This window comes from Plodia interpunctella, chromosome 15 (assembly GCF_027563975.2).
Source record: "Plodia interpunctella isolate USDA-ARS_2022_Savannah chromosome 15, ilPloInte3.2, whole genome shotgun sequence".
Taxonomy (NCBI): Eukaryota; Metazoa; Arthropoda; class Insecta; order Lepidoptera; family Pyralidae; genus Plodia; species Plodia interpunctella.
The window spans coordinates 9,540,707-9,567,099 of record NC_071308.1 but is presented as its reverse complement, the minus strand read 5'-3'; the positions used below and the strand labels follow the sequence as shown (position 1 = coordinate 9,567,099).

General features: G+C 38.9%; 3 protein-coding genes across 8 annotated transcripts; 2 read left to right on the top strand and 1 right to left on the bottom strand.

The window, feature by feature from the left end:
- Pbp49 (PSEA-binding protein 49kD) lies at nucleotides 1-6,174 on the bottom strand. Its single transcript, XM_053755781.2, has 6 exons — nucleotides 4,995-6,174; nucleotides 3,899-4,127; nucleotides 3,013-3,126; nucleotides 2,446-2,604; nucleotides 1,833-2,018; nucleotides 1-1,261 (listed from the first exon to the last, which is right to left on the bottom strand). The coding sequence occupies exons 1-6, from the start codon at nucleotides 5,981-5,983 to the stop codon at nucleotides 944-946; spliced, it is 1,995 nt and encodes a 664-aa protein (XP_053611756.1). The 5' UTR covers nucleotides 5,984-6,174; the 3' UTR covers nucleotides 1-943.
- A 1,559-nt stretch (nucleotides 6,175-7,733) lies between these two features.
- On the top strand, nucleotides 7,734-8,861 carry LOC128675950 (uncharacterized protein). Its single transcript, XM_053755782.2, has 3 exons — nucleotides 7,734-7,942; nucleotides 8,054-8,155; nucleotides 8,667-8,861. Exons 1-3 carry the CDS (start codon nucleotides 7,855-7,857, stop codon nucleotides 8,720-8,722), a joined length of 246 nt encoding a protein of 81 aa, XP_053611757.1. The 5' UTR covers nucleotides 7,734-7,854; the 3' UTR covers nucleotides 8,723-8,861.
- Nucleotides 8,862-9,491: 630 nt separating this feature from the next.
- On the top strand, nucleotides 9,492-26,190 carry Zn72D (Zinc-finger protein at 72D). Of its 6 annotated transcripts, none has more exons than XM_053755934.1 (20): nucleotides 9,492-9,643; nucleotides 9,844-9,983; nucleotides 11,123-11,298; nucleotides 11,898-12,081; nucleotides 12,822-12,915; nucleotides 13,414-13,537; nucleotides 13,627-13,885; nucleotides 14,669-14,958; nucleotides 15,958-16,077; nucleotides 16,558-16,647; nucleotides 17,454-17,657; nucleotides 17,987-18,069; nucleotides 19,697-19,922; nucleotides 20,160-20,283; nucleotides 21,629-21,723; nucleotides 22,892-22,987; nucleotides 23,095-23,247; nucleotides 23,332-23,427; nucleotides 24,190-24,295; nucleotides 24,698-26,190. In XM_053755934.1, exons 1-20 carry the CDS (start codon nucleotides 9,591-9,593, stop codon nucleotides 24,763-24,765), a joined length of 2,781 nt encoding a protein of 926 aa, XP_053611909.1. In that variant the 5' UTR covers nucleotides 9,492-9,590; the 3' UTR covers nucleotides 24,766-26,190. The 6 variants fall into 6 exon arrangements, with proteins under 6 accessions (XP_053611909.1, XP_053611908.1, XP_053611910.1 ...); XM_053755933.1 differs by having other exon boundaries at nucleotides 11,120-11,298; XM_053755935.1 differs by having other exon boundaries at nucleotides 11,108-11,298; nucleotides 11,916-12,081.
- Nucleotides 26,191-26,393: the final 203 nt, after the last annotated feature.

Sequence of the window (26,393 nt, the reverse complement as noted above, 5' to 3'; positions counted from 1 at the left end):
ATATTTTTATTTTTCTTTGTTTTTGACACATGGGAATAAGTATCTGATTTGACTTGATGGAAACTAGAATCTGTCATACAAGACGTAGCCCACCTCTTAAGTTTAATGATGATGAGTTGAACATACAAGATTCACCCTGATATCCGAGATTCCTAAAACAAATTATACATGGTTCGCTAGAAGTAAATTGAATAGGTATATACTTGATTCGACTCGCAATGTCAAACTCGTAGATTTGATTCTTCTGGAGCTTTCGACAAAGAGAAAATCTGTGTTATTTGTCCTAATATATTTATTTATTTATTAAAATATGATTTGCAAAAATATGAGTTTACATTATTTACAATGTGGTGGTAAAACTTAATCCTACATGTTTCACAGATTATGAATATGAAAATTTAAAAGGATACTCTAACGTGACGCCACGATTGAGCAATATAAAAAGTTAATTTTGTTCGTCAGCTACTAACGAACAATTTATTGTTCGTTTACAGTGATGACTTCTTAATAAAAGTAGTTTATTTTTTTTTTGTATTTTATGATGGTCGAGTATATTTTTATTTTATTTTTTTCACGATACGGTACAATATACGTACCATGATCCAGCGGCATTGTTACAGTCTATGAATAATCACAATGTTTGTAAATATATATATTTTATCTAGGGTATACATATTATTTACAATTTTCTGACCTAGTCATCTACCCTATTAAAATATATTAGCGCTTATACCTAAGTTATTTCAAGAGAAACCATGATTTATATACATATGTGATAATTTCACTATAGCCATATACTAGCTTTTCACTAAATAAAATCTTCCGTCTCATTCGGCGACTCTAGCTCATAGTCTCTGGTTACCATGGTGAGCGTGTCAAAATAAAGTCCTTTCCGCGCAGCACCACTGTTGAAATTCACATAATTTTTCCACATATCGGCTCGTCATTGAGGCTTTAACACGTTAATCTCATTACCCCTATACAGATAGGCTTTGAAATCGCCTATTTTCTTGCCGTCTTTGTACAGGTACAACTTGAAGCACTTCTCGCAGAAGAACGCGGGGTCGAACGGGACTCGGGGACAGCCGACGACGATCCACTTGGCCCCGAATTCAGCGCACGTGGTGCAGTACACGGTCTGGTTCTGCGACAGCGCCGTGTGGCACGGGTACGACGACAGCCGCAGCGGGTCCGACGCCGTCACGAGACGGATTTCCGATATCGTGAACAAGTGCTCACAGTTGCCTTGGTGCACGTACACCTGGTGTAAACAGGATTTAGAACAATTTATTTTAAAATCACTACTTATTCTTGAAAGTCTTATTAAAGAAAATATAATTTCATTTTTCAAGCTTATCGTGACTTTCTGATATGCCATAATAAAGTTCAATTCAAATCCTCAATTCGACCTCGGTGGCGCAGTGGTAAAGTGCTTGCCTCTGAACCGAGAGGTCCCGGGTTCGATCCCTGGTCGGGCCATGATGGAAAATGATCTTTTTCTGATTGGCCCGGGTCTTGAATGTTTATCTATATATGTATTTGATATAAAATATAATATCGCTGAGTTAGAATCCCATAACACAAGTCTCAAACTTACTTTAGGACTAGCTCAAGCCGTGTGATTTGTCCTAATATATTATATTATAATAGACACAGAGACAGACGAAACGTTCAGGAGTAACATAGGTAATTTTTTTTATTACGGTTTCACCCGAGCGAAACCCGACCGGGTCGCTCGTACGAAAATTGAATTCTTTGGAAGGGAAATTGTAGCGGGCGAAACCACGGACAAAAGCTCGTTAATTATGAAACTTGAAAACAGTCAGTGACACCTCGGGATGCGCCAGCCTGACGGCGAGCTGGTCGAGGCGCACGACGGCCATGTCGCGGCTCTGGAAGTCGCCGGCGCCGCGCGCGCGCGCCCAGCGCCGCAGCGGCAGGCTGTAGTCCACGCAGCCCTGCCGGTAGTCCACGTAGAACACGTTGTTGATGAACAGGAACCCTGACGGGAACATCTCCTGGAGGTGTCCAATAAGCGTGATTTGGTTTGTTTTTTTTTTTTGAAAGATAAAACGGGACATTACTTGGCTCCACCGTCCGTATGTCACCAGGATGTTAACATTTTTGCAGATGTATTTGTTTTTGAAAATAATAATGAGACGAAAAAAATCTGGAATCGAGCGGGTATTTTTCTATATTTCTGTTGCCGTTATAACAATAAATTAAAAAATAAAATAAAAGATCAGCTTGCACCTCATGTCAACCATAACATACGATTGTGAACCTTATAGCTCCAGCAATAAAGAGCACATAACTTTAGCAGAGGAGCGCGGGATTTCGTCCGTGTCATCGTTGGAGACGTCGACCCTCATGTCGAAGTCGTCGGGACACACTCAAATGACACGATTGAGTACCTTACAGCTCCAGCAATAGAGAACACATTACCTTAGCAGTGGAGCGCGGGATTTCGTCCGGGTTTTCGGAGACGTCGACCCTCAAGTCGACGTCGTTGGGACACACCAAGCTGTCCCGCAGCACGCTCAGCTTGTGGCGGCCCAGCATCAGGATGTTGCAGCTGAACACCGAGTGACGGGTGCGGTATTGCTAAAAAATAAAAACGATCTATTTGTGCTTTGAACACCCCCAATTTCTGTGCGCGAAAGGACCCAGAAATAAACTTTTATTATAATGTCAACTATGTGAACGCATTGAAATGTTAAACGTTTAAATCAATTAATAATATAAAATATATAAAATTACTAATCGTTTTAAAATTAATTAAAAAGTGTATTGTTGAGCAAAACTTTAAATAATTCAGCAAAATGCTGTGATTCCAAATTAATTTTTTGAGACATAGTAAACATATATTTGTGTAAAACACAGTAGGACATGCGAAGAAATCATATTTTTTTAGCGGTGTATATTTATATACATTCAACATGGAAAATAATAACGCGATGATCTGTCATTGGTATCATGAATACATTTTAATGTAATAAAAGTGCAACTCACATTCTTATCCATGGGATTGTAAGAAAAGGGCCGATACCATCTGATGACAAAAATAAGGTCTTTGCCGGGCATCACGGGCATGCCCAGGGTCACTACCGGGGTGTGGTCATCCTCCTGTGAAAGAAAAACTAATGTAAACCTCAAAAAAATTCGCCTCGCTAAAATTTGTAAACCAAACTCTTATTATGTAAACAATCTTACCATGTCTTTTAATGATTTTACAGCAATATACACAAAAATATACTATTTAGGAAATAATTTTTCCTTTTTTTTACTTTAGAATGAATTTAATTTGATTTAAATCTGTAAAATTCAAGTACTCTGAAGATTGTTTACATGTTGGGACTCATAATAAAAAAGAAGTATAAGAATAGTGGACAGGACCAAGTGGACAGAGAATGTAATGTCTCGCTCACTCTATATATATTTTACTTTTACAACATTTTTACTAAAATGTATTTATAGCACAGTTAATACTTAAGTTACTTAGTTTTTTTGCACTTAAAGCATTCTCGTATGACCCAATGAGTGACTATTTGATAGTGTCTACCTATTATATTTTTACAAATTGAGTTGTGAAATAAAGTTTTAAATAAACGAACATTTTACAACAGATTTCTGTTGTTAAATGTTTATTTTTTTAAATTGTTTTACAAGCTAAAATTATCAAGAACAGAAAAAATACCTATTGGTGGCACATCACAACTCACTAGGAAAGGGAAAGGAAAGCCGCAAAGGGCATTGATGGATCAATTGAAAGAAAAGGCAAGGGTCGTGTGTCATGGGGAGATAAAATGGATGATAAGAGGATGGATGTAAAGTTAGGCTGACAAAAACAACATTCTTAAATGCTTGATGATTACTATTGAACTACAGAAGTACTCACAACATTTCCAAGAGACATCATTCGAATCCCTCGGTACTTGAACCTCTTGGCATACAAGTTTTTGGTGTCCTTCTCCATTCTCAACCTGTGTTTCCTCACTATATTAAGATCGTGGTTGGTTGTAACGTCCCCTGTATTCTTATTCAATCTCTCCACATCCGATGGAAATATCCCTTGTCCTGGACCATGGGCCATAACCAGCTCCCTACCAGTTCTAAGGTTGTCAGGGCTGAAAAATGGAATTTAAATGGATTTATTATACACGTCACAAATGCTTAATAACTTATTTTTTAATATTAATAATGAGATGAAAAATTCTGGAATCGAGCGGGAATTGAACCCGCGCCCCTGTCTATCCGGGACAGTGCTTTTGACCACTGAGCTGTCGAGACCATGCCAGTTCGCTGAATTAATTCATCTCTTTTACGTCTTACGCCGATGTATAGTATTTTCATTAGAGAGAGTAGTAGGTATTCTTAACTAATATATAACTTATATGGAATTTAATTATATTGTTTACATATATAATATCTTTTCTTGGGCCTTTTCTGCCCTTAAAACCTGCGCATATTGTAAATCGCATATTGTAAATCGATGAGTGTGCAATGTGGACCTTGTGGGTCAAGGCACAGTCATCTTCTTTGCGTGTTGAATCTCTTTTATCCATACCTACTAATATTATAAACTAGTGGCCCGTCCAGGCTACGCTCGAAAAAACATAATAAATTATACCTCTAAACCTTCCTCAGGAATCACATTGTCTATTGGTGAAAACGGCATGAAAGTCTGTGCAGTAGTTTTGGAGTTTGTGATAAACTCAAAAACGACTTCACGGACAACAGACAAATAGACAGATGTGGTAGAGGACTTTATTTTAAGGATGTGAAAGTAGGTTTTATATCAAAATGCATTGGATTAAGGTGAATTTTATGTAGCGATTATTTGAGAGCTTGTGTCCTAGGTCTAACACAAGGTCTTTGCCACAAGCAGAGCCATGGGAAACAGCTGCTATTATATATTTTCCCAGACTGCCGGGCTACTGCCAGCAGGTTGACATCACATTGTATCTACCTATTATAATACTAAAATGACATACCTACAATACTCAGCAAGTCTCTCAAATTCGCTGTTCTCCAAACCACAACCAACAAATTCCTTAATCTTTTCATCCAGAAAATCAGGCAACTGAGATTTATTCTTAGGTCTCCCGAAAATAGGTAAGACACTAAATGCTTCACTTAGCATATTTGGAATTATTGGCTTGCTGACTAAGTTATCTGAGACATTATAAAACCTAGGGCCCTTATCCTCACCATAAATATTCACCACAGGTATGTTAAATGCATCAAATGCATTTTTGGATCCAATTTCAACCAATAAATCATTTGGTTCAGATTCAGAAGATATTTTATTATATCCTGAAGTCGATGGTACTTCAGTATCTACCTCTGGAGTATTTTTAGAAATTGTGGATTCTTGTACAATTTCATGCGAAGTTGAGGTCAAAAACTGTGTGTTACTGCATGATGGCACTGCTATTGGAACTTGACAATCAACGGAACTAGCAGTTTGTACATTGTTTGTTCTATCAAGTATTGTTACCATTTTGTTGCTAACTGATGTTACATTTTCAGACTGATCTTGATTTGAATGTGAAGCACTAATATCAGTTGTAGGCTTTTCAGGTATCACGTTAGTAGGATTGATGTCTTCAGGGGCACTGTTTATCCGTGCTGGTTCATAGCTTGCTTCATTTTGTTCCATTTCTATTTCTTCACCAGTTACATTTGTTACAAACGTATATACTCGCTCCATTCCATGCGCTGAAGTTGTCACTACAGAATTAATTTCAGATGAAGTTTTATCAGACGATTCATGTGTACTGTTGTTTTCTATATTCCGTTCAGTTTCCATTTCACTTTGAGTGTGAGACTGATCAGTTGTCTGATCAACAGATTCATTTTGGTTTGTAGAATCAATCCAAATCTGTGATTTATTTGATTCATCAGACTGTTCCCTAATTTGTGTTGGACTTTTAGATTTGTTTTCTTTACTGTCATAATTATTATTTATAGGTAGTTCCATGACGAGCAATCTTTTAAAAAAGCTTAATATCTTCACTTCACACAGCAAGATCACTAATCAAGACATACACAACACACGGCTTAGTTAGATAGAGCATTCAGCATGGGTACAGATATTGTTTGTAATTGTAGCGGAGCCTGCCTGCAGCTGGCCCATTCTTGCATTGTTTACATTGTATGCCACAGTTGACATAGATGACATTGGCATATCGCCCAATAAACATTTTAGCTGTCATATGAGCGTTTCCCAGTTCCTTCCATGGATTTAAGTTACGTTGTACGGAGTAACTATTAATTCCATGGTTCCTTCCATTTCGCACGGTCTTCGGTATCCCAATAGTCAGACCCTTGGCACGTGTATGTATCGATCATTGACCTAGTATCCATGGAATTAGTAAATACTCCGTAGAAGTACTTACTAAATCCATGCCTGTATCATGTACTTATCGACATCCAAGCTAGCACCTTAGGGTATACATGTGCTCGAGTTTTTTGCAACTCAGACGGGCAGGGAACGAACTGAATCTTTATTATTTCTGTATTCAAAGAGTAAACACAGCAAGTGAAGAAATTAATTCGAAATGAGTCATCGTTTGACTGGCGTAATGCGTCGCGTCGTTCCCAGCGGCCACCTTCCCCTACTCTTGGGCTACCCCGCGCAGTCTCACCACCCTTGCTCATCACAAAAGGTTCGAGAGAAGACGCTTTAACACACGTATGTGTGCTATTACTAGACCGGCTGGACAATGGTATTTTGGCAACCAAATTGTTTTTTGATAGTATCAGCTCAGAAATGTTCTCAAACATAACGAACTATAGATTCACATTTAATTACAGATATATAGTTTATCTATGTAGGTACCTACCTATTGAATGTCTGTGCTATAGATTTAGAAAGGGCCCTACGCGCGGCCTGTGCACATTTATGAACATTAAATGTAACTTTCTTATATCTGTGTAGATGAGACGTTTGCGGGACTTCTTTCATGGCACATGGTACGGACACGGACCCTAGATTTGGCAAGGGACTGCGGTACGTACCGTACCAATAGGGAGTATTACTGTACATTTATCCCGCCAGCACTGTATGTTACGTACACAAAAGCTTTGCCACTTTTTGTTATGTCGATTAAAACGTACTTTATTAATCCTTTCATTATATAAACATTCGTTTGTGAAAAATATACAACAATATAGCATATTCGGGTGCCGAAATAACGGGAAAAATAGTTTTCCATAAGATAAATATTTCGAAAACTATGGGATACGCTTCAAAACTGTAAAATTTGATTCGAGCAAGTAAACAGACGAAAAAAAGTTTGGAACACTTTACACGTGAAGACTTATTAAAATATGGACTTCATACAGGTAAGATCTTCAGTCAAAATCAAGTTTGTATCAGTTTATGACCACAGTTGACCAAATAATGCAGAACACAACCTAAAATAGTGTTATTCTTTTCAGGATAATCCACGAAATCCTTCCTTTTTCCTTTAAACTAGCACCACGATTGTGTAGAAGGTATTTTTGGTCGTAAATCTGCAATAATATTGAAAATTGACGCTTTTTGACTCCATTGGCAATGTTTGTGTACCTTAGTTGTACCAATAGCACCATCTGCGCTGAGCTTTGCGTAATATGCCCTATTACCTTGGATACCAAGATTAGAAAGAGCCCCGACGACCGTACGGTTTGTCACACGTCACGTCACGGATGTTCAGCAGGACAGATGACGTTACAGTTTTCTGTCATTGTCATTATACCAAGTGTCAAAATGAAACAATTCGGATTATTCGGAATCACAACAAAACTTGTTAAAAATCTAATTATTATTTTTATCTAATTGCTAGAGGCTAACATTTGATTTCCATCATGTTAACGTTGTGGAATTTATTTGAAGCCTCATTACTATGCCTTAACGCAGTTTGTGTACTACACGAAGAGAGGTTTATGCAAAAAAGTAGGTACCTAACCTCATGGCTCGATTGCAGTTTTCTACATAGCTACTGTAAAGATGAATTTACGTGAACCTATAACGGCACTACATAAAGTAAATTATTTCTTATTTCAGTGGGATGGGGTGCCAATAGTCCAAACCAAGGTTTTGAGGACCAGTCATCTGTAAAATTCCAAATATTGAACTTAGTGAGATCCATTAGAACAGTCACTAGAAGTAAGGGCAATCTTCTTTGTTTTTATTTCTTTTTTTTTTCATTTCTAAGTGGACAATATTATACTACCTATTCTGATTTCTTAGTGATATAGTTACAAATGTATAGTACATAGTAATGCAAGTATGTGGAATACCTACTAGGTGGTTGAAATGGAATATCAAACAAGATTTTTATTTGTTGTATTCACTGCCCCAAAATTGTTGACTTCTTCGTCTTCATTTTGACTGCCATTTGAATCACAATAAGTAATAATCACATTACAACCAAAGTGTTTGCAAACAAAGCATGTTATAACAAAGAATAAGTAATTTTTCGGGGATATGTCATTAACACTTGCATAATAAGAATACTTTATTATGATATCATTATGCAGCATAATATGTACTTTCCCATACAGTTTGATACTAATTTTTGTTGCATATACTCAAGCTGAAATGTTGCAAATTATAAGGATTTGTTTTAAATAGATATTTATAGAAAATACTAACAATGTATGTTTTTCTGTTTCAGTTCCACTTATAATTCTCAATATATTAACAATAATTTTTAAATTATTGTTAGGATGAAGGAAACATAGCATAGTTTGGGGAAAGCATGTGAAACCTCAAGTACATACATGTTATGTTACCTGCACTTACATGTATTAAATTTTTTACACTTAGTATTTTTAAGGCATTTGTAAATAAACATTATTTCAAAATACCTTTTTTCTATTCACCCTTGAAGAGTGTGTGTATAAAGGATTATGATCTTGAAAAAACTGAAACCCAAATTCCGAAATACATGATTGGCCCCTCATTGTTAGAAAGTACTTATTCTAAACGCGATAGTTTGTGAGCATGTGCATATGTACTATGTATATTTAATCCACTTTCACGCAAAATCTACTTGAGTGATTCTTATAAAATTTTGTACACGGATAGAATATAACCTGGTATAAAACATGGGCACTTTTTATCCCGAAAACCCCGGGCGCAGCTAGTATACAATATATAAACTTTTAACTCAATGGACCTGTTAAACAGGGTACTGCGCAAATTCTTTCATTATTGTAATAGGTAGGTAGGACAGATTTAGCCTGGGTATATTATACTTATCCTTCTTTACATAATAGTCCCCTGTCGTGACTGCATGAATGCAATAAACTCAAAAACTACCCGTAATTCCTGAGAAAAGTTTATATTTTACCAAGTGAAGCAGGAACGGGTTTTGAACTAGCGAGTTCAAAATATATGGTGTAAAAAAAATCGATACCCACGGAACGCACGGAGGTGTGGGAAAGGAAATGAACTGTTCTTGGAACGCACCCACATTTCATTTCCTGGTTTTGACATTTGTCTATGACATTTCAGCCGCCATCTTTCTTTGGTCAAAGACAAAAGGCCGGTCTTTTTCGCTCGAAGCGTCTGTTGTTTCAACGCGGAAAATTGGTAAATGATGGCAGCAAATAATTATTTTGGGTTTACTCATGGAGGAACCCAATACGGGTAAGTTTTTTTTTTTAACTTTGTCTCTATAAATTTTCATTTTCGTTATAAAAAGACATGTTGATAATATGATTGATGGGTGCAATTTTTGTGCTCGTGTTCTTTCTCCTAGTCAAAATGGCGTCTTCACTGTATTGATCGCGAAATTTAGCAAAGCAAAGAAGTTTTTTAATATATTTCGATCTAAATGTGATTTTCAGCGCGGCAACTGCTGGGGCAGCATACGGCGGTCAAACTGGGTATGCTGTAGCCCCAGCGGCGACCGCAGCGACTTACGGCACCCAGCGTGCAGCAGCCACCGGGTATGACACTGCGTATCAGGCCGCAGCTGCCACACAAGGTAGGAATCTGTAGAATTATACGACAAAATTGCTTGTTTTGGCGTTTGTTTACGTTATAGAATTGAATATAGCATCTAACAATCAATACTAGCGACAGTGGCAGAACTGCTGACAAAATCAATAATACGGCGACGTGATTTTGCATAATTGAATTGCCTAGGTACCGAAATTCAGGGTCATGTTATTTTAGTTATGTTTAGAAAGTACATTAATTGCTCTATAAATTTAAACTTGTTTTTAGGTCAGTACTTACTTCTAGCACCTCGACAATCTATAGTACCTATATAAAACTCTTGCGTTACTGAGTGACGTAGAAAGTTGAAATTTGGTGTTTAGGTAGGTTCCTAGGACAGTGTAGGGGAGCACTAAGAAGGGATTTCCTGAAATTCCCACAAAAACGGGTTTTTACTCAGGTACGAAGTTGTGGGCGAAAGCTAGTAATTTAAAAAGTAGATTATGTTAATCCTGAAGGTGTCGTCTATCTTTGTGCCAAATTTAATCAAAATTCCAAACAAAAATACAAATGTATGTATGTAATGTGATAACTTTCTTTTTGAAATAATTACATTTTGTAAAAAAATATTGTGTCAGGTTTATGTTCGCGGCAAAGAACTAGTTATTAAATATTTGATATTATCAATTTAATCAATGTAGTTTTGATTAATGTCCGACTAAAACTATAAATAGTAAGTTTCAGCCAAACTGAAATTCAGCTCCAATATTTTTTTAAATTTAATTTTAACCTGTTGATTGTTGAGATTCAAGATGCGATAGATAAACACTGGTAGCCAGCTATCGGTTAGTAGATGACAAGTTTTAGCTAAATTGTTGGTCGAAAGCAACTTTTAACTAGCAAAGCCAAATATTCAGTCGGACACTAGTCAGCACATAAATCAACTGTGCCATACTTCATATTTTTTTATATTACCATACAATATTTTTTTCTCACTAAGGCAGAAGAATAATTGTTGTTTGATGTGCTATGATGATGTCAGCATTCTGGGATTATTTTGCCCAGTTCCCCATTCTGGGATTATTTTGCCCAGTTCCCCATTCTGGGATTATTTTGCCCAGTTCCCCGAGAGTTCTTATTTGGAGATAGATTGCTAATAATAATGTGAAGGTGGTTGGCCAGCAGCGGCGCACGCGCACGCGCACGCTGCGGCGGCGGCCGCGTCGGCCTACGACGCCAGCAAGTCCGCCTACTACCAGCAGGCCGCGGCCGCGTACCCCGCGGCCGCGCCGCCGCAGCCGCAGCCCGCCTACGACACCGCCGCCAAGCCCGCCTACTCCACCAATGCTACTTACACGCAGGTGCGTTAGCTTAACGCTTTTTTATTTATTTTTTGTTATTTTCTGGTATGGAACCAGCAGTCCTTGGATCAGTCCTTCTTTTCTGAAACTCCACAAAGCCCTAGAAGTTTGAGATCTGGTCATAATTTTTATGTATTCATGTATGTATTCAAACTTATAGTAAGTATTTTTATATTAAAAAATGTTATTTTTCGTACATTTATTATTAACATCCATTATGTAATTTTGATGATAGTTTTTGGATTCCTACCAGTATTCAAATAAAAAAGGGAGTCAGCATAATTAATTAATTATATTATTCAGGCTTAGCAGGAAAATGTGTTTTAAAAATAGGATATTTATAACACAAACTTATCTGTTTATGCCGCATACTTGATTTAAATTATGGACTTATAATAAGGTATGTTTATTTAGTTTAAATATGTTTATTTTTAGTTTTATTTTATACTGTGACTCTATTTATTATGAGTATAATGTTAAAACTTATAAAAATGGGTCAAAAATAAATGTAGAATAAAAATTGTTTCGTAAAATTAGCTGGGTGTCTATCTATTCTTTTGGATATATAAATGGTTGATTGGTTGGTTGGTTGGTTGCAGCACGCGTTCGGGTCTCAGACGGGCGCGCGCGCGGGCGCAGGCGCGGGCTCGAGTGCGGGCGCGAAGGCGTACTCGGGCGTGTACACGCACGCGCACTCGCACTCCGCCACCACGCCCGCCGCCTCCTACCCCGCGCAGACCTACACCGCGCCGCAGCCGCAGCCGCAGCCTCATCCGCCCAAACGTGAGTCCATCATTTCGCACGCCACTCATACATTTATCCTAATCCTTATCAGCTTGTGAAGACAACGGTGAACCATTCTAATATTGTCCATAAAGTTACATGGCATTGCTTCACAAGCACGAGATGGCCACAAGAGTAGTGAGGTAGAGAGTTGACTTTTCCCCTGATCGGGCCTCATCCTTGACTACTCAACTTGTTATTATTTCTATCTGATATTATTAAATTTAATTTGTTACCATTTTTAACCAAATGTTTCTATAACCTTACTCTTTCCTTCCTTTTTGCAGAATCTCTCCTGTTCCTCAATAAAACTAATTTATATTTATTTTTAATCACTAATATGTCCAAAACGTCATTCATGCATTGATTAGATTAGTTTTAAAATTTTCATGTTATACATACTATACAGTAGAAGTAGATTGTAATACATAAAATAATATCATCGTCAAAAAATTATCAATATGTAATTTCTAGCTAGACATTGCATGTGCTTCCAACATGCTATTTGAAACCTACCATTTAAGTAACTAGTGCAGAGAAGAAAGTATTAGTATTGCTATAAAAATGTTCACTTAGGAATATTCACTGAATGAATATGCGGTATCTAGCTGGATAATTATCAGATTAGTAATGAAACTCACACCCACTAAACCATACGCCTGGACACAAAAGAGAAGGAAAGGCAAGGTGATGCGTGCGGTGAAGTGGGTGCGAGCGAAGTGAAATTTTGCTTGATGTAGAGACAGCTAACAGAGGAAACACTGCCTACGATACAGCTCTGTACAACGCGGCCACCATGTACGTCGCGCAGCAGACCAAGACCGGCGGCGGCGGGTGAGAATATTTATTATTTATTCTTATTTATCCTCTGCTTGCGATAAACTCGGAAAACGTTTGCACGGATTTTCATGCAGTGGTTAGTGTGATTCTAGAGGAAGGTTTAGTAAGGTGTATTTATTATTTTTTTAACCGAGCGAAGCCGAGACGCGCTGCTACTGTTTTATACACACCTAAACTATTCTCAGGAATCAACTATCTATTGGTGAAAACAGTACAAAAATCCGTCTGGTAGTTTTTGAGTTTATTACATTCACCAGACAAGAAAAGGACAAATCACCATTTGGGGAAAATATGATTACTCTTTATTCCGTGTATGTCTTACGAGGCTACGAAGGGACAGAATACTGAGAGGCATTAGAATTACCCAGGCTTCGCAGGGGCCAATCCAGGAACACAAATTGCATGTAAATCGTTGAAATGGGGTCGACACGCGTAGAGATTAAGATTTTTATGTGCCAAACGACGATCGTTGATGATTGTAACGTCGTCCAGAGGCTGGAAGAACTACAACAAGGGTGGCGTGGGCGCGGGCCAGCAGCGGCGCTCCAAGCCGCCGCCGAAGGCGCAGCAGCTGCACTACTGCGACGTCTGCCGCATCTCCTGCGCCGGCCCGCAGGTATATATGTCGCACTCGCTCGTTTTCTTATGGATACTAATTAGATTGAAAAAATAGCCTAACTAAGCGAACAAACGACCTGGTCGCAGACGTACAAAGAGCACCTGGAAGGACAGAAGCACAAGAAGAAGGAGGCGGCGGTGAAGCTGGCGGCGGCGGGCGCATGCGCGGCGGCGACGCGCGCGGCGGGCAGCGCGGCGCTGCGCTGCGAGCTGTGTGACGTCACGTGCACGGGCGCGGACGCGTACGCAGCGCACGTGCGCGGCATCAAGCATCAGAAGGTCGTCAAGCTGCACACTATGCTCGGCAAGCCCATACCCTCCACCGAGCCCACCAAGATTGGCGGAGGTCAGTCGCTATTCTCATTGCCTTACCGAACGGTATGTTAGCCAGAACTTTAGCAAAGGCAAGATACTTCTTAAATTAATTGTTCATAAATATTCTAATTTAGGTGCACTGTGAGATTCTGTTTCAGCAAATATTTCAGGAACATTCTCATAAATCTAGCTATGACATATTGTATCACATTCAAAGAAACCCAAACTTTACTAGTTTATTATATAATCAGATATGCTCTCCAAAACCGAGTTTTGCTATCGAATGGAGATCGTATTTGTGCCCCTCTACTGACCCGACGCCACAATATCATATCTGTATCCCCCGCGATCAGTCGGCTGTTGCTTGTGCGAGTCAAATTTTCTCTTGTAAAAAATTCCCGGCACTCGGTACAGATATGTGTGTGAGATCCCTGGGCCTTTTTGATATGGACGATTGCCGAGAAAGGCTCAGTTTCTGTTGTGACACGTTGCTGTGATCAGAATTTATCGTGGCCACCAGCTTTAAATGAATAACGCGTTTGAAAGTTAGTGGTAGCAGTAGCTATACGATTTTCAACCTTATTTATCTATAAAAACGTCAAGATAAATGTTCAATTTATTTTAGTGTATTTTATTAACATAGTAATGGTTTCGTTGTCGACAAGATTCTTGCAAGCAACTTGTTGAGTGCAAAAAGAACATTTCTGTATTTTCGGTCCCAAGTTAAAAACGCGTCAATCACTGGTGGCCACTAGCCGTACCGCCGCGATGTCACCCAAAAACGCGGTGCTAAGAGAAAATTTGACTTTGTCAGCCAAAAAGACGGTAGCCGGCGCACCCAAGATCGCGTTCGTGGCGTCGGGAGGGCTCAGTACCGTGGCCAACAAAGACGCGCCCGCAGACTCCGCCAAGGAGGAGGACGACGACGCGGAGCCCGAGCCCGAGGTGCAGCCGGTGGGGCAGGACTACATCGAGGAGATCCGCGGCGACGACGGCAAGGCGCTCTCCTTCAACTGCAAGCTGTGCGACTGCAAGTTCAACGACCCCAACGCCAAGGAGATGCACATGAAGGGCAGGAGGCATCGCCTCCAGTACAAGAAGAAGGTTTGTTTGTTTGCACCCTTCGATCGTTGTTGTACTTTTTGAGCTAATGATAGATTATTGAGGTATCGCGTCTTAGGCCAATCTTGCATGTCTGATCGGGTTGCAGGAACAAACTTATCTGATCCGATGTGGGCGGTCGCTACTGCTGAATAAATTGCTTTTCTAATTGACTTTATAATAACAATGTTTATCACAGTTTTGGTCATTGTTGTATTGTGACCTGCAGATTGCTAACCCATCCAATCAGTCATGCTACGCGCACAATTCATATTTTTCCATATTGACAAACCTATATCTAACTGCAAAAATTTTTACAAAAGTTTTTCGCGATATGGTAATATTTATCCCGACTTTATCTCATAAACATGCAAGCAGGCCCTAGCACGATCTTCTTTTTTAAGCACTTAGGAGATCATCCAGTGATTACTTAGTAAAAGGTTTGAGGCGCCCGTCGAGCCTGGCGGTCGCGAGCGATCGCCAAGAGTTCCGGGCGTCAAATGATTACAACTTTCAATGAGGATGATTATTTATGATTGATATTGTAGCTTATCAAGCAAGACGTGTCTTTAAGGAGATCAAGACAATTACGTTTGGATTGTAAGCTAATATGTTACCAGACTACGTACTGAGAAAATACATGTTACATAGTTCAAATTGGAAAGGAAACTTTTTATTTGATATTATATATATCAATAGGTAATATAGCTTTTATCTCTCGTTTATTTATTAAGTTGAATGTGTAAGGACTTGCTCTCTAATATCGTGTGTTAACTAACGTGTCCGACTCTGTCACACTTAAGTCTGCAGTAGATGGTAAAAAAATTAAAAATTCTGTATTGGGTATATAAGGTAATATTACATCATTTGTTGACGAAAATTTACTTAAACTAAGTCTATTGCCGGCTTCCAAAACGCAGACGTGAAGAAGAAGCGGCACAATAAACTTAACCGCAGCCTTTTGTTCAAGAACGTGAATGAACAAACGGTATAATGATGCAGGTGCAGCCGGACCTGGAGGTGAAGGTGAAGCCGTCGATGCACCAGCGCAAGCTGGCGGAGGCCAAGGCGCAGCGCATGATGGTGCGCGACGAGATCTGGGCGCGCCGACGCATACACGACGTATGTATATGTGACCGACAAATATTACGACATTTGTTTTTCCTTTATTTGGGTCAAAATAGACAGTTTTACCGTCTCCTCCCAGACTCAATCCCAACACAAATAAATGGATGGAAAATACTGGATGATAACCCGTCTCTGTCACACTAATGTCTCGTTATCCAGAAATTTGCATTTTAAGTATTGAAATAACTGTGCATGTTTTAATAGACATTTACGTCTACTTATCGGCTTAATTCAAGATGGCGTCTAAAGTTATACAGGCCCTGGGAGGGTAGATGAATAGTTCGTAGTAGAATGAAAGTTCCAGAAAGAAATTGTAATTTTACATCTCTGATTACGATCTAACTTTTAAGGCCGTTTACATATTTAATTTTGTTGGTAGTCACACGTCGCGAGCGTAACACCATTTCTGCATTTAAGCGTGATTCTTAAAAGTCGACGTGATGTCATAGATGTTGATTGTCTGTTGTGTTGCAGGGCATGGAGGAGGAGGAGCGCGGCTACTGGGAGGGCATGGAGCCCTGGGGCTGGCGCGGGCCGCCGCCGCATCACCACCATCACCACCACGTGAGTAGCATTGTTACCGCACCTCGTACTGAGGCTTAGCGCCTGTTTGTTTATACATATATCACCTTGATTTGTGGTCAGAGCAATATCCCAAGTATTAGTTAAAGAAACAAACAAAAAGTATTTATTGGGTACAATTATATTAACTACAAATTTTAAGAAATATTCATACAGTTTGTTTATTTGTTATGACGACGACACACATTACCTCCAGACACATTAAGACATATAAATAGCAAAAAAGACAGGACACATTGAGAGGTAGGAGTTTGTTGTGCAGCAATACTTATTTTATTTTATTTATTATCACATATCACATAACAAATCACAACTATTATTAAACAAAAAATACAAAACAGGGATTTATAATCTAGGTTGCATTCCACAAAAATTGTGTACATTAGAACTAATAAGAATAGTTAATACAAAAAGGTTTATATCACACATATCATCTGAGGTTACACTAGGGTTTTCAGATGCGACCCAAATGATAGTAATGAATGAATTTTCTTTATTTGATTGAGATGATAGTTTCGACACCGATTTTCAGATGCGACCCGAATGAAAGACGAATTAAGTTCGTTTCGCACCTTTGGATATGTGCACATAATGCAATAAATTCGAAGTTTATACGAATAAGTAGAATAAAATTACACATTCATGGAGAGGACAAGTCCATGGATTCGGACCGATAGCCGCTTAGACAACATAAAAACATAGTTTAATGTTGTAAACGAACGGATTGCAATAAAAAGTGAAGACAAAAGTTTCTCATACTAGATTAAGTGATAAGTAAGACATCGCAGGGCATGGGCATGGGCATGGGTATGGGGTTCGGGCCGGTGGGGCGGCGGCCGGAGACCGCGGACGACCGCCACGTGCTGGCCAAGCATGCGGAGATCTACCCGCCGGAGCCGCAGCTGCAGGACATCCAGCGCTGCGTCTCGCACACGGAGAAGGCGCTCAAGTCGCTCTCCGACGCTCTGCACGCGCAGAACAACAAGGCTAAGGTACCGGCCACTGCACTGGATGCGCTCCGGTCCAAAATGGTGGAAAATTCTCTTTGTCAGATTAACCTGGGACTTGGATTTTTATCTATATAGTAGTATTTTTATATATATAATAGTACTATCCCATAACACGAATCTCAAACCTAATAATTGGTCCCATATATATTTCTTCATAATCGGCTGTTATTATATCACATCAATTTATAGTTAACTCCTCCATTTAACTCTCAACGTTTGTGGTCTCGTCTAATCTAGACCCATGTCATTGAATATCGATGTGGTTGGCCATATATGTATGTATATGTATTTATTATTTATCGCATCCTCAGGCGCAACCCGGCAAAGCTACGGTGAAGGTGGAGGACAAGAAAGACGATAAGGAAGGCAAGGAAGACGGTCGCGACAACCAACTGTGAGTGCCACTGTTTATGCACAACATTACCTTTGAACTGAGTATATGTCACATTCCACGAAAAAGTTATGTAGGAAAGTTGGTTGAGACTTTTCACTTGCTCATTTTTATTATAAGATGGTCACAAGACGTTCTTTACTCGTGGAACGTCACATGAATACTAGATGCTTGGCTTCCGTGAGAATTTCAGAATCTAAAGTCGATTCTCACACAAAATTTATTTCATCAATTTTCACCAAATTTTTAGAAGACTCAAAGCAAATTCACATTCGAAAAAGTATGATCTATCGCTGAATTCGGTTCGCTTTTTTATCATGATTATCTGTGAATGCAGTAACTAAGGTAAGTAACTTAACTTTTAAAAATTTGCGAGAATATTGATTTATATTTTAATATGTCCCCGGAACATATTATCGAAATCTGCCCAATAGATTTTGGATGACTAGCCTATGTCACTCCACCTGCCCAACTGTCTAAACACAAAACATCACATTAATTCACGCTGTCTTGAAATAAAAGGACACACTTTCACAAATATAATATTAGTATAGTTGGATATAATTTTACTCAATTTAAAGATCAAGATTGGGTTTATAGAGCCAACTTCGTTTGAAATCCAACTGTGTTATAAATATCATTTGTGGCTTGTACTTTTTGTTTTACTAATTTAGAATATTTATTTCATGTACACGTTTAGTAAGTATTTAGCATTTACCTTTGAGTCTACGTGTTAACACTGCATTTAGCAAAACATTAGAAAATTTAAAAATAATGCTTTTGCGCCAATTTGTTGCTCAAATGTATGTAATTTTGTACAGCCGCGCCAAGTCTAATAACAAGGGGTCTAAAGTTGAGGTTAAGCAAGAATACGGAGCTAATAATACATCGTGAGTTAAGACATTGTATGCCATTTGGTTCTTGGGAACATTGTAGTATGTTCATACAGTATTTTGATATCATACATAGTTTTTAGAAGTAGTTAGAATTTAGTTAGTGGCTTGTGACCATTGTTAACATAAAACATTGTAACTTGGAAAGGATGTAGAGTGTCTGGAAATATTTTTCTGAATATGAAGATAAAACATCGTAGTTTACTTTTAAAATTTAGGCAAAATCAGTGATGTCATTTTTATCTACAAAAATAGCTTGAGTCATAGAAGTTGGTACTAAACCTAAAACTTTTGTCTGTGTAATAGTTTAACTTTATATTCAATTTAAAAAATCAATTCGATGTTCTTTATTTTCACCACCGCTTCCAAGGTGCAATTGGAGAAGAAGCGGCTCTACAAACTTTATTTTTCACAAAAATAAAAACGTTTAAAAATAGTGTCGTAGGTTGATTTAATACGGGCGTTAAACCACAATGGATTGTACCGTGCGCGTGCGCGTTATGTTGATTGTAACGATGATTGTGATTTTAAAAGAGTAAGTAGTTAAAAACAACACACGTCATATGAGGTTACTTTCGCGTCAATTCTAATTATGATTCTGTTTCAGTAATGGTCAATTCTCATCAATAACTTATTGAATAAATCAATTTACAATTGTGTTTGAAACATAATTAACATTAATTAAATAGCAAAACATCGATATGAAATGTAATTTTTCGATCGATTGTCCATCGTAGATTCTCATTCGTGGGCGAGGGCGAGAGTACCGCGGCGCCCAACACGAGCGGCACTTCGGAAAGCCGCGCGCTCAAGGGCGTGATGAGGGTGGGGCTGCTGGCCAAGGGGCTGCTGCTGAAGGGGGACCGCGACGTGCAGCTGGTGGTGCTGTGTCACGACCGGCCCACTGTCACCTTGCTCAAGAGGGTGGCTGCTGATCTGCCCGCACATCTCAACAAGGTTAAGGTTAGTGTTACAAATCGTCGTCAATATGTCTACACAGTTTCTTATTCTTATATCGAGTCTATGCCATTTCTTATGCATGCGTTACGTTGTTTTGTGCATCATTTAAAAAGACATGAAATCAACAGACTTCATTCGCAAGAACTTAGCGCGAGACTGTGCACCTATAAAATTATTATTAAATATTGCGTCATAGTAAAATATTGTTGCCACAATGAGCTGTAATTTCCCAAACCTCAGGGCCCCGGCGACGAGCCCAAATACAAAGTGGAGCTCCAACCGGCCGAAGGCGCCGTACAGGTCTCTGACGGGAACGTCAACGTTTTGGTGTCACTGACATCGGCCGTGATGCGCGAACCCACAGGTTAGTGAGACGCCGCGCCGCACAGATCCGCGACGACGCCAATTTCACTTCACTATATCAATATGTCATGTGTAATCGATATTCTGACCTTATATCGATATTCGCTGGATCACATCTATCCTTTGGGTGCTTTTCCACAATAATTTCTGAACTGAATGCCTGAAATCTCTGCTTCTGTGGAAACAGTGGTTATAGACATACGATTGGCTAAACTCAGCAGGATTCTAAGGGAATAGCACCCTTTGTTATTACGATTTGAAGCGAAATATCATATTTTGTATAGTTGGAGAGAACTACATGAAGAAATTGACGATTTTAATACCACAAATTCCATAGTGTCATTTCATTACTATTTTTATTTAGATGTAATTATATTTTGAACAAAAGCTTTTTTACAACTTGGCTGTCTATTTAAGTAAACTATCCAGCGAGTATGTATATTAGTCAGTGACTATATCTATAGAGAAAGCTGAAGCTCACGCATTTCACCAAAATCAAGAATCGGTTGAAATTGGTTGTCGATTTCGTCGATCCCTACAACTGCCAGAACAAACTATCTATTACAACATATAATTCTTTATGTATCCTCTCTTGTATGTATATTTTACTGATCATATTTTTGTTTTTTGTCAATATATTTAGATAATAATAAAGATAATTTGTTCAGTAACCGTCCTTTGGGCAATGTGTTGAGTGCTTATTTTTAGGTGTAGGGTTACCAGCGAGAAGAAAAGGATTTTTGATCATCTTTGTATATCACGTGCGCTCCTCCGCAGTGGTATAATGCTATCTACTGAAACGGAGCAAACATTATTCTATATTTATTTTTTGTATGTATATTTATATTATTATTTATTTCCCGATTTTTATGAGAGATGCGGTTCATAGAACATAACCTAGACTCGTCGCGAACCTAATACTCGAAATGGTTTTTGTGTTTCATATAGTTATGGTGAGTAGGATTTATGCCCATATCGACATTATTCTCAGTACTAATGACGATCATTGACTTCAGTGTATAAAACATCTTAGAAAATTGCAAATATTAAAGAGGTTATTTTTAGGTAGTTGTCGATTTTGGGCAGAAAAACCTAATCAGCATTTCTATATGAAATACAACGAATCTTCGAGCTGTTTGAATAGCGAAGAAACTGGGCGCCATATGCCTCATCTTTCTACATAACTAGTGTAACATCTAAATAGCACACAGTAACCGCGGCGCAACTCGCAATCATTAATCGCAGCAAAAAGTGGCGCCGCGGCGTGCGGGCGGCCGGCTAGTTATGTTTGCCCCGTTTTCGTCGATGTGTTGATGGTCAAACACCCTTTGTGTTGTTGTCGCTAGAGGGCGGCGACGTAAAGCGCGACGACAAGGACGTTCTCCCGCGGCAGAAGTGTTTGGACGCGTTGGCCGCGCTGAGGCACGCCAAGTGGTTCCAGGTACCGCGCCAGATGTTACACAGCGCGCGCTCCCCGACGACGCTGTCCAGATTTACTTGCTATTTGACACTTACTATGCTCACATTACATCGTTGTCCGTTTGCCGACCTGAAATGGATATCCACCAGAGATATCAATAGAATTACGTTAGCGAAATTCGATTCGAAATAACGTATTTCTATTGACTTTTAAAACACATCCCCTTCTCTTTGGTGGAGGTTGGCCTTAAGAAAGCGTACATATAGCTAGATGATAGTCGAGTGCACCTACTTACCACTTCGCGTGTAATAAGTTTTATGTTACCTCGATAAAACTAACAATGCTTAGTGGATTTATGAACTGTAATTTTTTTCTCACGAGAACAAAATTGCAGAATATAAATCGTGTAAATTAGTGATAGATTTATTTAGCATGTGATTATTCATAGATGTAAACAGGAATGGAAAAGCCGATCTAGCTAGATGTTTGTATTGTTTGTTTCATGAGGCCATTTATTGTGCAAGACTGCTCAAATGTGGCACTTTATAAAGATGTTGTACTAATTATAATCGTGATATGTTTCACGGTTTTCAACGATGTAAAAGCAATACAGACCATTTTGCTATGCATATGTATCTTTCAAAATGCAATTAACTCTTGGTACAGGTAATAAATTTCAAAATTAGACGACTTTTAGCATTCAATTATAGTAAGTTTTGTATCCCCTGGTGTTTCCGTACATCATAGGTATTGCCATTGGCAGACAACGAATAGTATGTTGAAGCTATTTCGTCTAATTCTGGAGTAATTAATGCTGTTTCATACAGTTCAGTCCGATTCGAGTCGAACTTAAAATTAATTTGAGGAGCGCGCGCTTATTACTTAGTCACATGTTTGTTTTTTTTTGTTTTTATTCTTAATCTAACGTAGACTCTTTGTTTGAAGTTTGATTGAACTGCTCCCATGAACATGTGGCTACAAGTGCTAAGAGAAAGTCCCAAAAGAAGCTGCGTTTCCCGCACTTTGTAAGCCGTTAATGGGAGGAAATGGAAACGCAGTTTTAAATCAAGTTTAAAATTTATTGCTCTGTTCCTTTTTTGGATTTTGTAAAGTTAACTGACAAGATTGGAGCAATAAATCTTTATTGTGCGCGGTCTGCGGTGTTCTTGACGTGGTAGTATGGTTGTAGGCTAGAGCGGCGAGCCTGCAATCGTGCGTTATCATCATTCGCATTATGCGCGACCTCTGCAGGCGCATTCCCAACTGGACGCCGTTGAATCCCTACGTAAGTTGCATTCTTTTGTTTTTTCCTGGTATAAATAAATATATGAAAAAAAGAAATACGATAAGAAAGTTTATTTTTCTGTGCTTGCAATAAACGTACAAACGCAGGCCATGGAGCTGCTGGTGTCGGGGGTGATGCAGTCGGCGGGCGCGGCGCTGTCGCCCGGCGAAGCGCTGCGGCGCGTGTGCGAGGCCGTGAGCGGCGGCCTGCTGCTGGACCACGGCCCGGGGCTGCGCGACCCCTGCGAGAAGGACGCAGTCGTGAGTCTCTGCTGTCCTCTCTTCTCTCTTCTCTATCTGACTGAATCCAAGGCCCGCCATACATCATTTGAACATTTGTTTCAGGACGCCCTCGGCAACCTACCGCCACAGAAGCGTGAAGATCTGACCGCATCTGCTCAGCAATTCCTCAGGCAGATTGCCTTTAGGCAGATCTACAAGGTAACATTGTTTTTCAACTAATTTGTCTTTTGTTTGTTCCCTAGATGATTGCCGATGATTATAAACAACGGATCCAATTACTGAAAAGTTGTGTAGATTACGATTATTTATGAGGCAAATTAATAATATAAAAAATCATTCAGTCGGAAAAAACCCATCTTCGATACCCAGAATACGGTTCCAGGCTATATTAAAACACTTGCCATAAAAAAGTACTGTAATTGTGAATTATAGAAAACTGTTTTTATTCTGTGAATGAATTTCTGACATGACGCCAAAAATAATGTGGCGTTCGTTAAATATATATTGTGATATTTTAATTGGCGTATTAATTTTATTTTTTATAATATTGATAGTAAATTCCGAATATTTTTACACCGGAATATAAGTCAGATAAATGAATGTCTCAGTTATTACGATATGACCAACTGAATGTATTCTTAGAAATGATTCATTTTAATCGCCCCTAGTAGGTGGTTAATATTTCGAAATAAGACGGTGATCACAGTGCCACCAAATAAACTATGATTAGAACAATGAGACTATGACATTTTGTGTATATTGCATAGAGTTCGAGGCAGAGATGAAGACCAAATGCTGCTGATTCGAATCCTGTGACTTTTACTATTCCGGGTCTTTTATGTAACCATTGAAGCTTTTGACATGAGAGCTATGAGTGTATCAAATCATATCACTTATTTCAAATCGAACTATATAAATAGAACAATAAAACAATAATGCTCGTGTATGTTTGTGTGTCAGGTGCTGGACATGGAGCCGCTGCCGAAGCTGAAGCATCTGTCGGGCGGCTGGAAGTTCCCGCGCAAGCGCAGGCGCTCCCTCTCAGACCACGACAACGACCATAACGGTAACCACACTCTTTTGTTCATACACCAGCCTTCAGTCCGTGAAAGACGTAGTTCGAATATTCATTTTGTAAAAACACATTACCCCAAGCTTTGTGTGATAAACGCACCTTATGCATTTAGCCGCGGGAAATATCTAGTACTACACTAGTTTATCATAACAAGTTAATGTTTTGTGTACTACTTACTTCGAACCCACTTGTAAACTTGTATGATGAGACTGATGACGAGTCGGAGCGGTCGTGTGACGGAGACCGAACGAAGCGTTCGCTCAGTTATTGAGCGCCGCCAGTGACGTCACTGACCACGTCCCGCTAGGGCGACATGGCAATCTGATACATTATATACGTGTTACTACTCCAACCTTTGTTACTAAGGTCTACTACAACGCCTTCTCTTTCCAGGTGAAGGAAAAGTGGTCAAGACCGAAGAAAAGATGGACGCTTCGGAAAACGCAAGCGGGAAGAAGTAGAAGCTGTTTGATTTGGCCGCGGACACCGTCGCGCGCCCCCTTCTCCAGATTCGGAATATTTTAATACATTTGTATTTGTGTATGCTATGTACACAGTTTATTTTTCTGTCACACAAAAGTTTATATAGCATGTCGCGGTGTTGATCTGTCCAAAACAAGTTAGTCCCGATTTATTAGCGTTTAAAATTAGGTAGATGTAGGTTCTACTTGGATTTAGTATTTTGGTGGATTTTATTTTATTATTTGGTCAAACGAGTTGCATGCGTTGTGTTGTGTGAAATCTTATTTGTTTATTTCTACTGGATATCAAGCTGTCGATGGGATTTTGACCATTCATATGTGATAGACAAATGCACATAGTACTCCGTTTATACAACTCAAAATATTACCCGTGACAAAATAGTAAAATGGAATTGACCAAACATGTACTAGATCAGTATGTATAATGTACGGTACGACTCGACAGGGAAGCCCGCGCCGGGCGGCTGAAAGCGTAGGTAGCTCGTATGGAATTAGGGATCGTAAGGGTTTCTTTTTATCTTTAGGATAACAGTATTTGACTTTTTGACGTGACTTCAGTTCCTCCATTCGTTTTCTGCTTCGCAGCGCAATTAAGTTTTTTTTGTTTTCTAATTAGTTTAGTAAGTTGTATATTGAAATGTATGTAGACACCAGGTGTATGTAGGCGTCAGGGTGGCACGATAAACGGTCGTTTTCTAGTGATGTGCAGTATGAATGGCAGATTATATTTGCCTAATCTTCAAATCTGGTAAATTATAGTTAGTTTTACAGCATGAAAGACAGATTTTGCATTAGTGTTTATGAAACATTGAAAACTATCAAAATTGAAGTTTAGGCAAATGTAAGAGGGTGGGTGGGGTGCTCGTTGCGATTAATTTCGCGTCTGTCTGTGACGTAGTGTTAGTTATCCTAGAATAGCCACTAATTTGGGGGCCTTACTAACGCGGTACTGGTCGGACGTTGGCCCCTGTGACGCGGAATCTGAGTATGTGTATTGATAGTAATGCTCCATTTCGACACGTTTCGTAGGTAACGAAATACATAATCTCAAATCATGGTAGATCATGGTCAAGACAGATAATATATCTGTCAAAGCAAATTGTTGAAATAGATTGATTTAATCATCGATTTTAAGACTATATGCTCTAAATTTAGTTTCCAACGTGTCAAATGGAGTATTACTTGAGTCACATCGCGTTAAAGATGTAAGATGGTGTGATCTACTAATATATTATTTATTAGAATCGGGTTCTCTATATAATATGGACCTTTAGATAGATATTGTAAAATATACACTGATTGGAATCTTACAGTTCTGATGCAAAGATTATTTTGTCACTTTTTGTTTTGTATTCTGTAAACTGTATTTGAAATTAACTGTCAATAAAATAAAAGTAAAATAAATATTTTTTTTTGTATTATCAACTCTCCCTTGATTCCACCCGTCATATACAGCGCTACGTGACAACACTGAAATAGTTTACAATACTAATGACAATACGATTAAAACTTTGTGTGCACATTGGTCTATTATAATTTGGAGCGGGCAAAAAGAGGAATAGCATGAAATACAGCAAAACTGTGACTATAACAGACATGATTTTCCT